Consider the following 13,322-nt stretch of genomic DNA (forward strand, 5'->3'; position numbering starts at 1 on the left):
CAATACTGTGTTCCAACATTAGACAAATATTTGTCTGACCCATCCGCATTAACTTACATCTATCCACATTTAAAGCAGGCTGCCATTCATCACTTCCACGTTACCGAGGATCTTCCCACAATCTGTCAACGATGACGCCGTCCTTTACACAGCAGCGTCATCAGCAAACACTCAGAGATTGTTGACCACTCTATCTCAGCGATGGTTTGTGCATGGAGAGCAGGAGCACTTCTACCACACTTCCCTGGGCACTACTGGCGGTACCTTTGTCTTCGATGACCATAAAAAAAGTGGCTCCAAACACTGTGCGACTTACCATCTGAGGTCATCAGCCCCCTAGACTTAGAACTACTTAAACTTAAGTAAACTAGGGACATCACACACATCCATGCACGGGGCAGGATTCGAACCTGCGACCGTAGCAGCGGCGCGGTTTCGGACTGAAGCGCCTAGAACCTCTCGCGATGAACAACCTCCGATTTCCTATGCACGGTCCTTCGTTCCCTTCGTTGTCGGCATACAGTTTGCTACAGCGTTGAACACACTGCGAAAATGTGGGCGCACATAATCTGCCTGTTGGAGTGCTTCCATAGTTAACACGTTATCATGTATGAAAAGGGCGAGCTGTGTTTCAAACGAGGGATGGTTTCTAAATCGATGCTGATTCGTTTACGGAACCTTTCTCTCTAGGAAACTCTTTATATTTCATTTTTGAATATGTTCAAAAATGCTGTACCAGACCAATGCTGAGGATACAGCTTTATGATTTAGCGCATCAAGGAACAGAATATTACAAGAGACATAAGTAATATTCAGCTGACTACTTACCTACATCCCTGCACGAATCATGGCCGAAGCGGCATTGCTCGGCCCACCGCTGAGCTACACGCGCCAACTCACTGTCCCACACCTGCAACAGAATGTTCTCAGTCGTTAACTGTGCCCATTCTTCGTGAGTTTTAAAAATGGGCTCGTGGAATATTAAAACTTGGTTAAAGGGGGCGTGGGTAGAGGAGAGGGGGAGGGAAAAGATGAAGATAATACAAAAATTGGCCAGGTGCGAATAGGATTCTCGCACTGAGCGTTCAGTACAAACTTAATTATGGATACAGGCAGTTCATACGTTTCGAGAATCGTGAATCTTGACCATTTTTGCCTGTTATCGACGTTGATACTAGCAAGATACCGGTCTCAGGGATTCCAAGATTTTTGAGAATGTCAATTTCGATAATATAAATGTGACATAAAAGTCATGCGGGAGGCAGGCGATCATTATTATAATAATCAGTAGTTCTCCACTCAGATTGCGCTCCTGGATATCTGGTGATGGATAAATCCCGAGGCACACCATATGAACAATGAAGTAATTCCTTGCCTGATGTTTCACTTTTCACTTGCGACCCAGTCAGCCTGAATGCAGAACTACTGGTTGTTTTAATTTGACGTTTGATACCAGATAACAAATGACTATACAGGGTTATTACAAATGATTGAAGCGATTTCACAGCTCTACAATAACTTTATTATTTGAGATATTTTCACAATGCTTTGCACACACATACAAAAATTCAAAAAGTTTTTTTAGGCTTTCACAAATGTACGATATGTGCCCCTTTAGTGATTCGGCAGACATCAAGCCGATAATCAAGTTCCTCCCACACTCGGCGCAGCATCTCCCCATCAATGAGTTCGAAAGCATCGTTGATGTGAGCTCGCAGTTATGGCACGTTTCTTGGTAGAGGAGGTTTAAACACTGAATCTTTCACAAAACCCCACAGAAAGAAATCGCATGGGGTTAAGTCGGGAGAGCGTGGAGGCCATGACATGAATTGTTGGTCATGATCTCCACCACGACCGATCCATCGGTTTTCCAATCTCCTGTTTAAGAAATGCTTCTGCTTTAGCCTTTTCCCTAAGATTTTCCAAACCATCGGCTGTGGTACGTTTAGCTCCCTGCTTGCTTTATTCGTCGACTTCCGCGGGCTACGCGTGAAACTTGCCCGCACGCGTTCAACCGTTTCTTCGCTCACTGCAGGCCGACCCGTTGATTTCCCCTTACAGAGGCATCCAGAAGCTTTAAACTGCGCATACCATCGCCGAATGGAGTTAGCAGTTGGTGGATCTTTGTTGAACTTCGTCCTGAAGTGTCGTTGCACTGTTATGACTGACTGGTGCGAGTGCATTTCAAGCACGACATACGCTTTCTCGGCTCCTGTCGCCATTTTGTCTCACTGCGCTCTCGAGCGCTCTGGAGGCAGAAACCTGAAGTGCGGCTTCAGCCGAACAAAACTTTATGAGTTTTTCTACGTATCTGTAGTGTGTCGTGACCATATGTCAATGAATGGAGCTACACTGAATTTATGAAATCGCTTCAATTATTTGTAATAGCCCTGTATATATATATATATATATATATATATATATATATATATATATATATATATATATATATATATATATATATTCTCATAATATAACTACGACTGAAGAACTACAGAAGGTCATTTCAGAACTTAAAAACAACAAAGCGTCCGGAGAAAACCAAATAGTGGCCGAAGTATGGAGGATATAACATACAATATTCTTTCTAAAGTCCTTTTGAACAGGGCAGAACCGCAATTAGACCCACAAATCGGGGAATACCAGGGAGGTTTTAGAAAGGGTAGATCATGGTCGGAACAAATACTAAACCTCGAAAACATCATGGCATACCAAAAATCAAGGGCAAAGACATACGTAATCTCCTTCATTGGTTTCAAAACAGCATATGATTCGATTGATAGAGAATCTCTATTATCAGTCCTGGAAGAAATGGGTTTGGATAAGAAAACAACTAATGTTATAAAAGAGACCCTTACAAATACATTTTCGAAAGATAAATTTATGGGCGAATTATCGGAACCCTTTGAAATAAAAACGGGAGTCCGACAGGGGGATGGGCTCTCACCGTTGCTGTTCAGTTGTGCGCTTGAGAAAGTAGTCAGAGAATGGAACACAAATATTAAGAGTGGTACAAGACTGGGTTGCAAAAAGAAGAACCTTAAGGTAAATTGCATTGCTTTTGCAGATGATCTGGCCATGTTGGCTGAAACAGTGGAAGAAGCACGGGAGCAAATGCTTGAACTAAAGAAACAAGCAGCTAAAATAGGTCTTCACATCTCCTTCGAAATAACTAATATATTGACAAGCATTAAGCACTCACATAAATACCTCAAAGTTCAAGAATAAAAAATTGAAATAGTAAAAGAATTCAAATATCTCGGAGAATGGATTAGATGGAATGCTGGGGAGAGCAAAGCAATGGAATCCAGAAAAAATATACTTGAACTGGCCTTCCAACTAACAAAAAATACATACAACAAAAATCCTTTTCATGGGGGTCTAAAATTACACATTACAAGAGAGTGATTAAGCCAGGAGCACTGTATGCAGCAGAAACACTAAACATGAATTTGAAATGCCAAATGGAGAAACTTGAGCTAAAGGAAAGAAAAATTTTAAGAAAAATCATAGGACCAAAATTTCAAGACAATAATACATCAAAAATGAAACTCTCTACAAGAAAATTGAAAAACTTTCAGATACTATGCGAAAGGGGAGGATAAATTTTTATGATCATCTTCTCAGAATGAATTCCAACAGATTAACCACACAAATGTTTGACATTTTCCATAACCGCAAAACGAAACCCATCTGGTTTAAAGGAACCGAGAAAGACCTAGTAGAATTAAAGATTTCAGAAAATTCACTTATCGATCGAACAGCTAAATTAATTACTAAAGATGAAAACATAAGGTTCCAAGACAAATCTACACAAAAGATCAAAACCTTCATCTCGGAAGAAGAGAGCAAATGAAGATAAGAAAGAACGGAGAAATACTGGGCCCTAAGGAAAGAACAATGCACAAAGAAATAATTGATCCAGCGTACCCCAAAGAGGGTGAAACGAAACAAAAAAGAAAGAACTACAAATTAACAATTTACATTTTTTCATTTACGTACACTGCGAAGCCTTGCTTCTTGCCAAATTTCATTATTCTAAGTCAACTGGAATTACCCTGTAGGTTTTCATGAGTGCCTTTGCGAGTGTCAACGTATGTGACATAAATGGCCGTACCTTTTGATTGCACTAACTTAGAAGCTTCAATGTTTTACACCGCGAAGGAACCGTAAACTTCAGCATACGACATAAACTTCAACTTAATACGCCCACCCGTTTCCGAGAAAAAGGGTTCTTGACAGTCGGACAGACAAGCAGTCGGACAACAAAGAGATCTTATACGGGTTCCGTCTTTACCGATTGAGGTACGGAATCCTAAAATCTGTGAATGAAATACCACCTGGTGGCATACTTGCATTTAATATCAAAGATAGGAAGACAACTCTGAAATGACAAGAGCAATAGCTTCAATTAAACTGTTACTGTTGCGTTATTGTCTTAATAATTAATGAACGGGCAGGAAGTTGTTATCCTTCTGGAAAAAGCTATCAAACGAAATTATATTGTGTAAGTTATTATACACTATAGAAAGTTGCAGACTGTTTTATTTTCTTTTAGCTGACCTATATGTATACAAGTTGCAATGATTAGTTAAATAAAATGATTAAATTCTCCATTTAATAAGAGAAGGAAATTTGAAGATAAATAACTTCCTAAAATTTTGTAATTCTAGAGAAAGGCTTCGGCAAAGTAACGTGAAATAAGAACATGATGCTGAAATGCAGACACAGACGAATAATCTACAACATATACCAAATCGAAATGAGAGTAATAAAAATGCAAGTAATACCAGTCGTGTTACGAAGAGTGTAATCGTCGCCGTTTAACTTGTTCGTCGAAGAAACAACGTGGGAAGTACTTCTCTTGGTTGGGGTTCACATTCACCTAATATTATGTAAAAGACGTCACAGTCGCCTTTGACTGCAAGAGTCATTTCTTTGCACTATTGAAATTTCGTACTTATGGCCGTCGTACCGTGGTATAAATACACTTCAGCACCTGTCAAAATCTAAGCATCCTCTGATGTTCAAATGTGTGTGAATTCCTAAGATACCAAACTGATGAGGTCAGCGGTTCATAGACTTACACAATACTTAAACTAACTTATGCTACGAACAACACACGCACACCCATGCCCGAGGCAGGATTCGAACCAGCGACCGAGGGAGGACTCGAATCTTCGGCGGGAGGCGCCGTGCGATCCGTGACATGGCGCCTCTAACCTCGCAGTCATCTTCTGACTTATGTACATATCATGGTCGTATCGGTTTGTTGGTTCTTTTAAAGTTGTTAACACATTTAACATGAATCCCTCAAAGTCACTACTTGTGTACTGTTCACATGATAGGCTAGTGTAGAGCTGCGTCAGACCAGTCTTCGGGCTCATGACCATATCAACAACAACACAACGAAAGTACATGCAATGGATAATAGAGGTAGTGTACTCGTGGTAGCAGGCAAGAAACGCAGATCTACCGAGACAGAAACTGAAGCTGCATTCGATATTGAAACTTCCTGGCAGATTAAAACTGTGTGCTGGACCGAGACTCGGACACGGGACCTTTGCCTTCCGCGGGCAAGCACTCTACCATCTGAGCTACTCAAGCACGATTCACGACCCGTTCCCACAGTTTTACTTCCGCCGGTACCTTGTCTCCTACTTTCCAAACTAAGCTCTCCTTCGAAACTTGCAGAACTAGCACTCCTGGAAGAAAGGATATTGCGGAGACATGGCTTTGCCACAGCCTGGGGGATGTTTCCAGAGTTCGATATTGTCTGGGTAAAACTCAGTAACAAGCATGGGCAAAAACTTATAATTGGATCTTTCCTCGCGAGAATTTTTATATAGAAATTTCTTGGTTGTCTAGTGCGTACGTCTGGTATTAAACAAAATCACCTTTTGTCTTTCGGTGAATTCGTCCGCAAATGGTCAGAGCTCAGCCCTATTTATATGAATATTAATTTCAGGAGACAGATGATGCTTCCCAAATAAAAGAAGCGAAACGCGTATGGCAGTAAACAAACTACCTTCATTTGGTTGCATAGACGGTACGTACCTCCACGAACATACTGATACTTTTCGGATTTTTCCCTTTACTTGTATTGTGAAACCTTTCTTTTTGCCAAATCTCATGATTCTAGGTTAACGGAAAGTACATTATAACTTTCGATGAGTGAGTTTGCGATATCGTAATATGTGACTTAAATGGTCATATCTTTTGACTGAACTGACTTGGACGCTGAAGTTTTTTACATCGCCTAGGGACCGTAGGCCTGAGTATGTGACATAAATTTCAAATTGGAACTCCCGCCCGGTCCTAAGAAGAAGAGTTTACCAGTCGGACAGATGGACAGACAGACGTACTACAAAGTGATCATACAAGGATTTCGTTTTTACCGCTGAAGGTACGGTATCGAAAACATAGTTTTTTATGCGAATCGGGTGAGGTATGAGCCATTTATGTTACCGTGGTTCCCAAGCAGCGGGAAGAGAGCAGAACGATAATCCGAGGTTCGTTGGGTCAAGTGCCTAAGCAGACAGTTTTTCTTTTTCTTTTTAACTTAAGTTACTTGCACTACACATAAACCGAAATGATCGACATATTGTATTTCTTAATGTTTTCATAAAAGGCAGGCAAAGATAAGGCAAAGGAAAATTTGGGGTAGCAATAAATTTCCCAGAAGGGAGTGCGCGGTCCGTTACCACAAGGACTCTAGAAATAAATTTCCAGTAAAAGATTGTAAGGCGTACACGACAAGTTGGCGTATGAAATTAAATCCTTTTATTATTCTACTGTTGATGAATTACACGTCCTGGGATTATACTCATCGTAAAACAGGGCGAGCAGTAATTTTCTCGGTATCTTTCACATGATATAAACGCTGCTTTTTATAATTACGCAATTGTTTCTATAGAAAAACGAGTTTTGCTTGCATTGACCAAAGGTTCGCTTTCATCTCACAGTTTGCAGCAAACAAAGCGTAACGCTGCTCGTAGGTCAAAATGAAAGTAATGGAACGCGAAGTGCTGTCACTTTAATTACAACCCTTCTTGGAAAGTTATTTGCAGAGTCCTCATGGACGCTGTAAGTGCAATCCATTCTTGGAAATTTATTTACTATCCCAGATCTTTCATTTGCCTTTCGTTTTCATGCGTTTTATGAAAATATTAAGAAATACACTATACTGAGAATTTCGATTTATTTGCAGTGTAGTTAAAATAAGAGAAATCAGGGGTCGCACAGAAAAATTTAAGTGCTCGTTTATCCCGCGTGCCGATCGAGAAATGGTTAAAATGGTTCTGAGCACTATGGGACTTCTGAGGTCATCAGCCCCATAGAACTTACAAGGGAACCTCCCCATCGCAACCCCCTCAGATTTAGTTATAACTTGGCACAGTGGATACGCCTTGAAAAACTGAACACAGATCATTCGAGAAAACAGGAAGAAGTTGTGTGGAACTATAAAAAAATAAGCAAAATATACAAACTGAGTAGTCCACGCAATCATAGGCAACGTCAAAGATAATCTTAAATCAGGAGCGCCGTGGTCCCGTCGTTAGCGTGAGCAGCTACGGAACGAGAGGTCCTTGGTTCAAGTCTCCCCTCGAGCGAAAAATTTTTCTTTATTTTCGCAAAGTTATGATCCGTCCATTCGTTCATTGACGTCTCTGTTCACTGTAATAAGTTTAGTGTGTGTTTTGCGACCGCACCGCAAAACCGTGCGATTAGTAGACGAAAGGACGTGCCTCTCCAATGGGAACCGAAAACATTTGATCGCAAGGTGATAGGTCAACCGATTCCTCCGCTGGAAAACACGTCTGATATATTCTATACGACACTGGTAACGGCATGTGCGTCACATGACAGGAATATGTTGTCGACCCACCTAACTTGTACACTTGGCGAATGGGTAAAAAGAATCTTCTACCTTGCCCGATTTAGGTGTTCTTGTGGATGTGATAATCACTACCAAAAAAGTGATGAAAACATAAGAGTTTGTCACATAAACTGCAACAAAATCCAAAAGTCTCACGGTCGCAAACTTTTCCCTGTGCTGTGTCAAAACATATGTTTTTAATGTTTTCAAATTTTTCCGTGTGTAGACCGTCAAATCCTGCATATGTCCAAGCAAATCTGAACATGTCCTGGAATTTTGGAGAGCGAAGTTGATTATGTGTGAGTGCCTGAACTTTGATAATTGTCTGAAAATAAAAAATTAAAATTTTTGCTCGAAGAAAGACTTCAACCAAGGACCTCTCGTTCCGCAGCTGCTCACGCTAACCACGGGACCACGGCGTTTATGAGGTCTGTCTATGCTTAAAACTGTTCATCTTACCCATGGACTACTCAGTTTGTATATTTTGCTTATTTTTTCATAGTTCCACACAACTCCTTCCTGTTTTCTCGATTGATGTGTGTTCAGTTTTTCAGGGTCTATCCACCGTGGCAACTTATAACTAAATCTGAGGGGGGTGCGATGGGGAGGTTCCCTTGTTAGAACTACTTAAACCGAACTAACCTAAGGACATCACACACATCCATACCCGAGGCAGGATTAGAACCTGCGACCGTAGCGGCCGTGCGGTTCCAGACTGAAGCGCTTAGAACCGCTCGACCACACCGCCCGGGACCGTTCGAGGGTGGAACGGTAGAGAGACAGCTTGAAGGTGGTTCATTGAACCCTCTGCCAGGCACTGTATTGTGAATAGCAGAGTAATCACGTAGATGTAGATGTAGGTAACGTAGAAATTTAAAATAAAAACTTTTCCGCGTAAGGACTCGGCCCCACGACCCTCGGATGACTGTTCTGTACTCTTTCCGCTGCGCAAACCGCTGCCTGGGAACCGTTGACATAAATGGATCATGCCTCGCCCGACCCGCGCCAGAAATCGTACTTTTTTTCTAACCATTTGGCCAACTGCAGCTCCCGCTTCTGTCACTTTCGCTTCAAGCCAAGTCCTGCATATTCCGTCAATGTGGACGAATAGGCAGTCCCCTTGTCAGTTCTGTGATGCCAGTTGAGGTGTAGCTACTTGAGTAAGAAGTATTGTCTCCGGTGTCAAAGGAGCTGATAACGGCCAGGAGAGAAGCGTGCCTACTCTATGCCACTCCAGACCTCACCCAATGACGTCATCGGCGAAGGATGACACAGTCGTCGGTCCCAATTGGCCCATTAGAGCCAGCATGTGGGGATGAGGTATTTTTTCCTTTTTTTTTACCACAAGCCGAATTCGCACCATGACCCACCACATAGACTTTAGTGTCAGTTTAAAGAAATGCGGTACATGTAATGAATAATATGTACCCAGAACCATTTGTCGTGAACATTCAAAACTACTTTACCACTCACCATGAAATTAATATGAATTGCTCTACCGCCCCCTCCCCTGTCCCCACTACTTCCCCAACTCAGATCCTGTGTACACTCCTGCAACTAAGTAATATAACTTAATATACCTGCTCCTTCTACACTCCTGGAAATGGAAATAAGAACACCGTGAATTCATTGTCCCAGGAAGGGGAAACTTTATTGACACATTCCTGGGGTCAGATACATCACATGATCACACTGACAGAACCACAGGCACATAGACACAGGCAACAGAGCATGCACAATGTCGGCACTAGTACAGTGTATATCCACCTTTCGCAGCAATGCAGGCTGCTATTCTCCCATGGAGACGATCGTAGAGATGCTGGATGTAGTCCTGTGGAACGGCTTGCCATGCCATTTCCACCTGGCGCCTCAGTTGGACCAGCGTTCGTGCTGGACGTGCAGACCGCGTGAGACGACGCTTCATCCAGTCCCAAACATGCTCAATGGGGGACAGATCCGGAGATCTTGCTGGCCAGGGTAGTTAACTTACACCTTCTAGAGCACGTTGGGTGGCACGGGATACATGCGGACGTGCATTGTCCTGTTGGAACAGCAAGTTCCCTTGCCGGTCTAGGAATGGTAGAACGATGGGTTCGATGACGGTTTGGATGTACCGTGCACTATTCAGTGTCCCCTCGACGATCACCAGTGGTGTACGGCCAGTGTAGGAGATCGCTCCCCACACCATGATGCCGGGTGTTGGCCCTGTGTGCCTCGGTCGTATGCAGTCCTGATTGTGGCGCTCACCTGCACGGCGCCAAACACGCATACGACCATCATTGGCACCAAGGCAGAAGCGACTCTCATCGCTGAAGACGACACGTCTCCATTCGTCCCTCCATTCACGCCTGTCGCGACACCACTGGAGGCGGGCTGCACGATGTTGGGGCGCGAGCGGAAGACGGCCTAACGGTGTGCGGGACCGTAGCCCAGCTTCATGGAGACGGTTGCGAATGGTCCTCGCCGATACCCCAGGAGCAACAGTGTCCCTAATTTGCTGGGAAGTGGCGGTGCGGTCCCCTACGGCACTGCGTAGGATCCTACGGTCTTGGCGTGCATCCGTGCGTCGCTGCGGTCCGGTCCCAGGTCGACGGGCACGTGCACCTTCCGCCGACCACTGGCGACAACATCGATGTACTGTGGAGACCTCACGCCCCACGTGTTGAGCAATTCGGCGGTACGTCCACCCGGCCTCCCGCATGCCCACTATACGCCCTCGCTCAAAGTCCGTCAACTGCACATACGGTTCACGTCCACGCTGTCGCGGCATGCTACCAGTGTTAAAGACTGCGATGGAGCTCCGTATGCCACGGCAAACTGGCTGACACTGACGGCGGCGGTGCACAAATGCTGCGCAGCTAGCGCCATTCGACGGCCAACACCGCGGTTCCTGGTGTGTCTGCTGTGCCGTGCGTGTGATCATTGCTTGTACAGCCCTCTCGCAGTGTCCGGAGCAAGTATGGTGGGTCTGACACACCGGTGTCAATGTGTTCTTTTTTCCATTTCCAGGAGTGTATATTGTACTTTCATATGTGGAGCACCCGCTGTTTAAATGAGGCGCTGAACCAACTGAAGGGTGTGGCAGACCGCCTATCGAAGAGGTGAAATGTCCCGTTATAACGCACTTAGACGTAGACGTCTCTCCAGAGAAGAACAGCGACGTAGAGAGCACTCGTCCTGCGACGTACCCGCAACTCCAGCGTTTCAAAGAAGGTGTGAATAAGAAGAGAGACGGCGTCGGCACTCTTCCGCCTAGATCAAGAAGAACGAGGTCGCTCCTAGTCGGAAGTACCCGCCGCGAGCAAGAAACCGCGACCAATTCAAATTCAAATGGCTCTAAGCACTATGGGACTTAACATCAGAGGTCATCAGTCACCTAGACTTTTTTTTTTTTTTTGGTCATCAGTCTACTGACTGGTTTGATGCGGCCCGCCACGAATTCCTTTCCTGTTCTAACCTCTTCATCTCAGAGTAGCACTTGCAACCTACGTCCTCAATTATTTGTTTGACGTATTCCAATCGCTGTCTTCCTCTACAGTTTTTGCCCTCTACAGCTCCCTCTAGTACCATGGAAGTCATTCCCTCATGTCTTAGCAGATGTCCTATCACCCTGTCCCTTCTCCGTATCAGTGTTTTCCACATATTCGTTTCCTCTCCGATTCTGCATAGAACCTCCTCATTCCTTACCTTATCAGTCCACCTAATTTTCAACATTCGTCTATAGCACCACATCTCAAATGCTTCGATTCTCTTCTGTTCCGGTTTTCCCACAGTCCATGTTTCACTACCATACAATGCTGTACTCCAGACGTACATCCTCAGAAATTTCTTCCTCAAATTAAGGCCGGTATTTGATATTAGTAGACTTCTCTTGGCCAGAAATGCCTTTTTTGCCATAGCGATTCTGCTTTTGATGTCCTCCTTGCTCCGTCCATCATTGGTTATTTTACTGCCTAGGTAGCAGAATTCCTTAACTTCATTGACTTCGTGACCATCAATCCTGATGTTAAGTTTCTCGCTGTTCTCATTTCTACTGCTTCTCATTACCTTCGTCTTTCTCCGATTTACTCTCAAACCATACTGTGTACTCATTAGACTGTTCATTCCGTTCAGCAGATCATTTAATTCTTCTTCACTTTCACTCAGGATAGCAATGTCATCAGCGAATCGTATCATTGATATCCTTTCACCTTGTATTTTAATTCCACTCCTGAACCTTTCTTTTATTTCCATCATTGCTTCCTCGATGCACAGATTGAAGAGTAGGGGCGAAAGGTTACAGCCTTGTCTTACACCCTTCTTAATACGAGCACTTCGTTCTTGATCGTCCACTCTTATTATTCCCTCTTGGTTGTTGTACATATTGTATATGACCCGTCTCTTCCTATAGCTTACCCCTACTTTTTCCAGAATCTCGAACAGCTTGCACCATTTTATATTGTCGAACGCTTTTTCCAGGTCCACAAATCCTATGAAAGTGTCTTGATTTTTCTTTAGCCTTGCTTCCATTATTAGCCGTAACGTCAGAATTGCCTCTCTCGTCCCTTTACTTCTCCTAAAGCCAAACTGATCTCCACCTAGCGCATTCTCAATTTTCCATTCTTCTGTATATTATTTTTGTATGCAGCTTCGATGCATGAGCTGTTAAGCTGATTGTGCAATAATTCTCGCACTTGTCAGCTCTTGCCGTCTTCGGAATTGTGTGGATGATGCTTTTCCGAAAGTCAGATGGTATGTCGCCAGACTCATATATTCTACACACCAACGTGAATAGTTGGTTTGTTGCCACTTCCCCCAATGATTTTAGTAATTCTGATGGAATGTTATCTATCCCTTCTGCCTTATTTGACTGTAAGTTCTCCAAAGCTCTTTTAAATTCCGATTCTAATACTGGATCCCCTATCTCTTCTAAATCGACTCCTGTTTCTTCTTCTATCACATCAGACAAATCTTCACCCTCATAGAGGCTTTCAATGTATTCTTTCCACCTATCTGCTCTCTCCTCTGCATTTAACAGTGGAATTCCCGTTTCACTCTTAATGTTACCACCGTTGCTTTTAATGTCACCAAAGGTGTGGTGTCACCGCCAGACACCCCACTTGCTAGGTGGTAGCCTTTAAATCGGCCGCGGTCCATTAGTATACGCCGGACCCGCGTGTCGCCACTGTCAGTGATTGCAGACCGAGCGCCGCCACACGGCAGGTCTAGAGAGACGTCCTAGCACTCGCCCCAGTTGTACAGCCGACTTTGCTAGCGAAGCTACACTGGCAAATACGCTCTCAATTGCCGAGACGATAGTTAGCATAGCCTTCAGCTACGTCATTTGCTACGACCTAGCAAGGCGCCATTACCAGTTTATATTGAGATTGTTATTAGTGTATCAACAAGAGCGATGTTCTCCAATTATGGATTAAAGTTAAGTATTCCAAGAATTTCGTACTTT

At 43.7% G+C, this 13,322-nt stretch overlaps 1 protein-coding gene across 1 annotated transcript in view; it reads right to left on the bottom strand.

The window, feature by feature from the left end:
* Positions 1-13,322, bottom strand: part of LOC126481862 (venom allergen 3-like) — a 92,369-nt gene that overhangs the window by 51,339 nt on the left and 27,708 nt on the right. Inside the window, exon 2 of the mRNA XM_050105821.1 lies at positions 829-910. Coding sequence (XP_049961778.1) covers positions 829-910 — 82 coding nt within the window. The remainder of the gene's footprint in view (positions 1-828; positions 911-13,322) is intronic.

This window comes from Schistocerca serialis, chromosome 5 (assembly GCF_023864345.2).
Source record: "Schistocerca serialis cubense isolate TAMUIC-IGC-003099 chromosome 5, iqSchSeri2.2, whole genome shotgun sequence".
NCBI lineage: Eukaryota > Metazoa > Arthropoda > Insecta > Orthoptera > Acrididae > Schistocerca > Schistocerca serialis.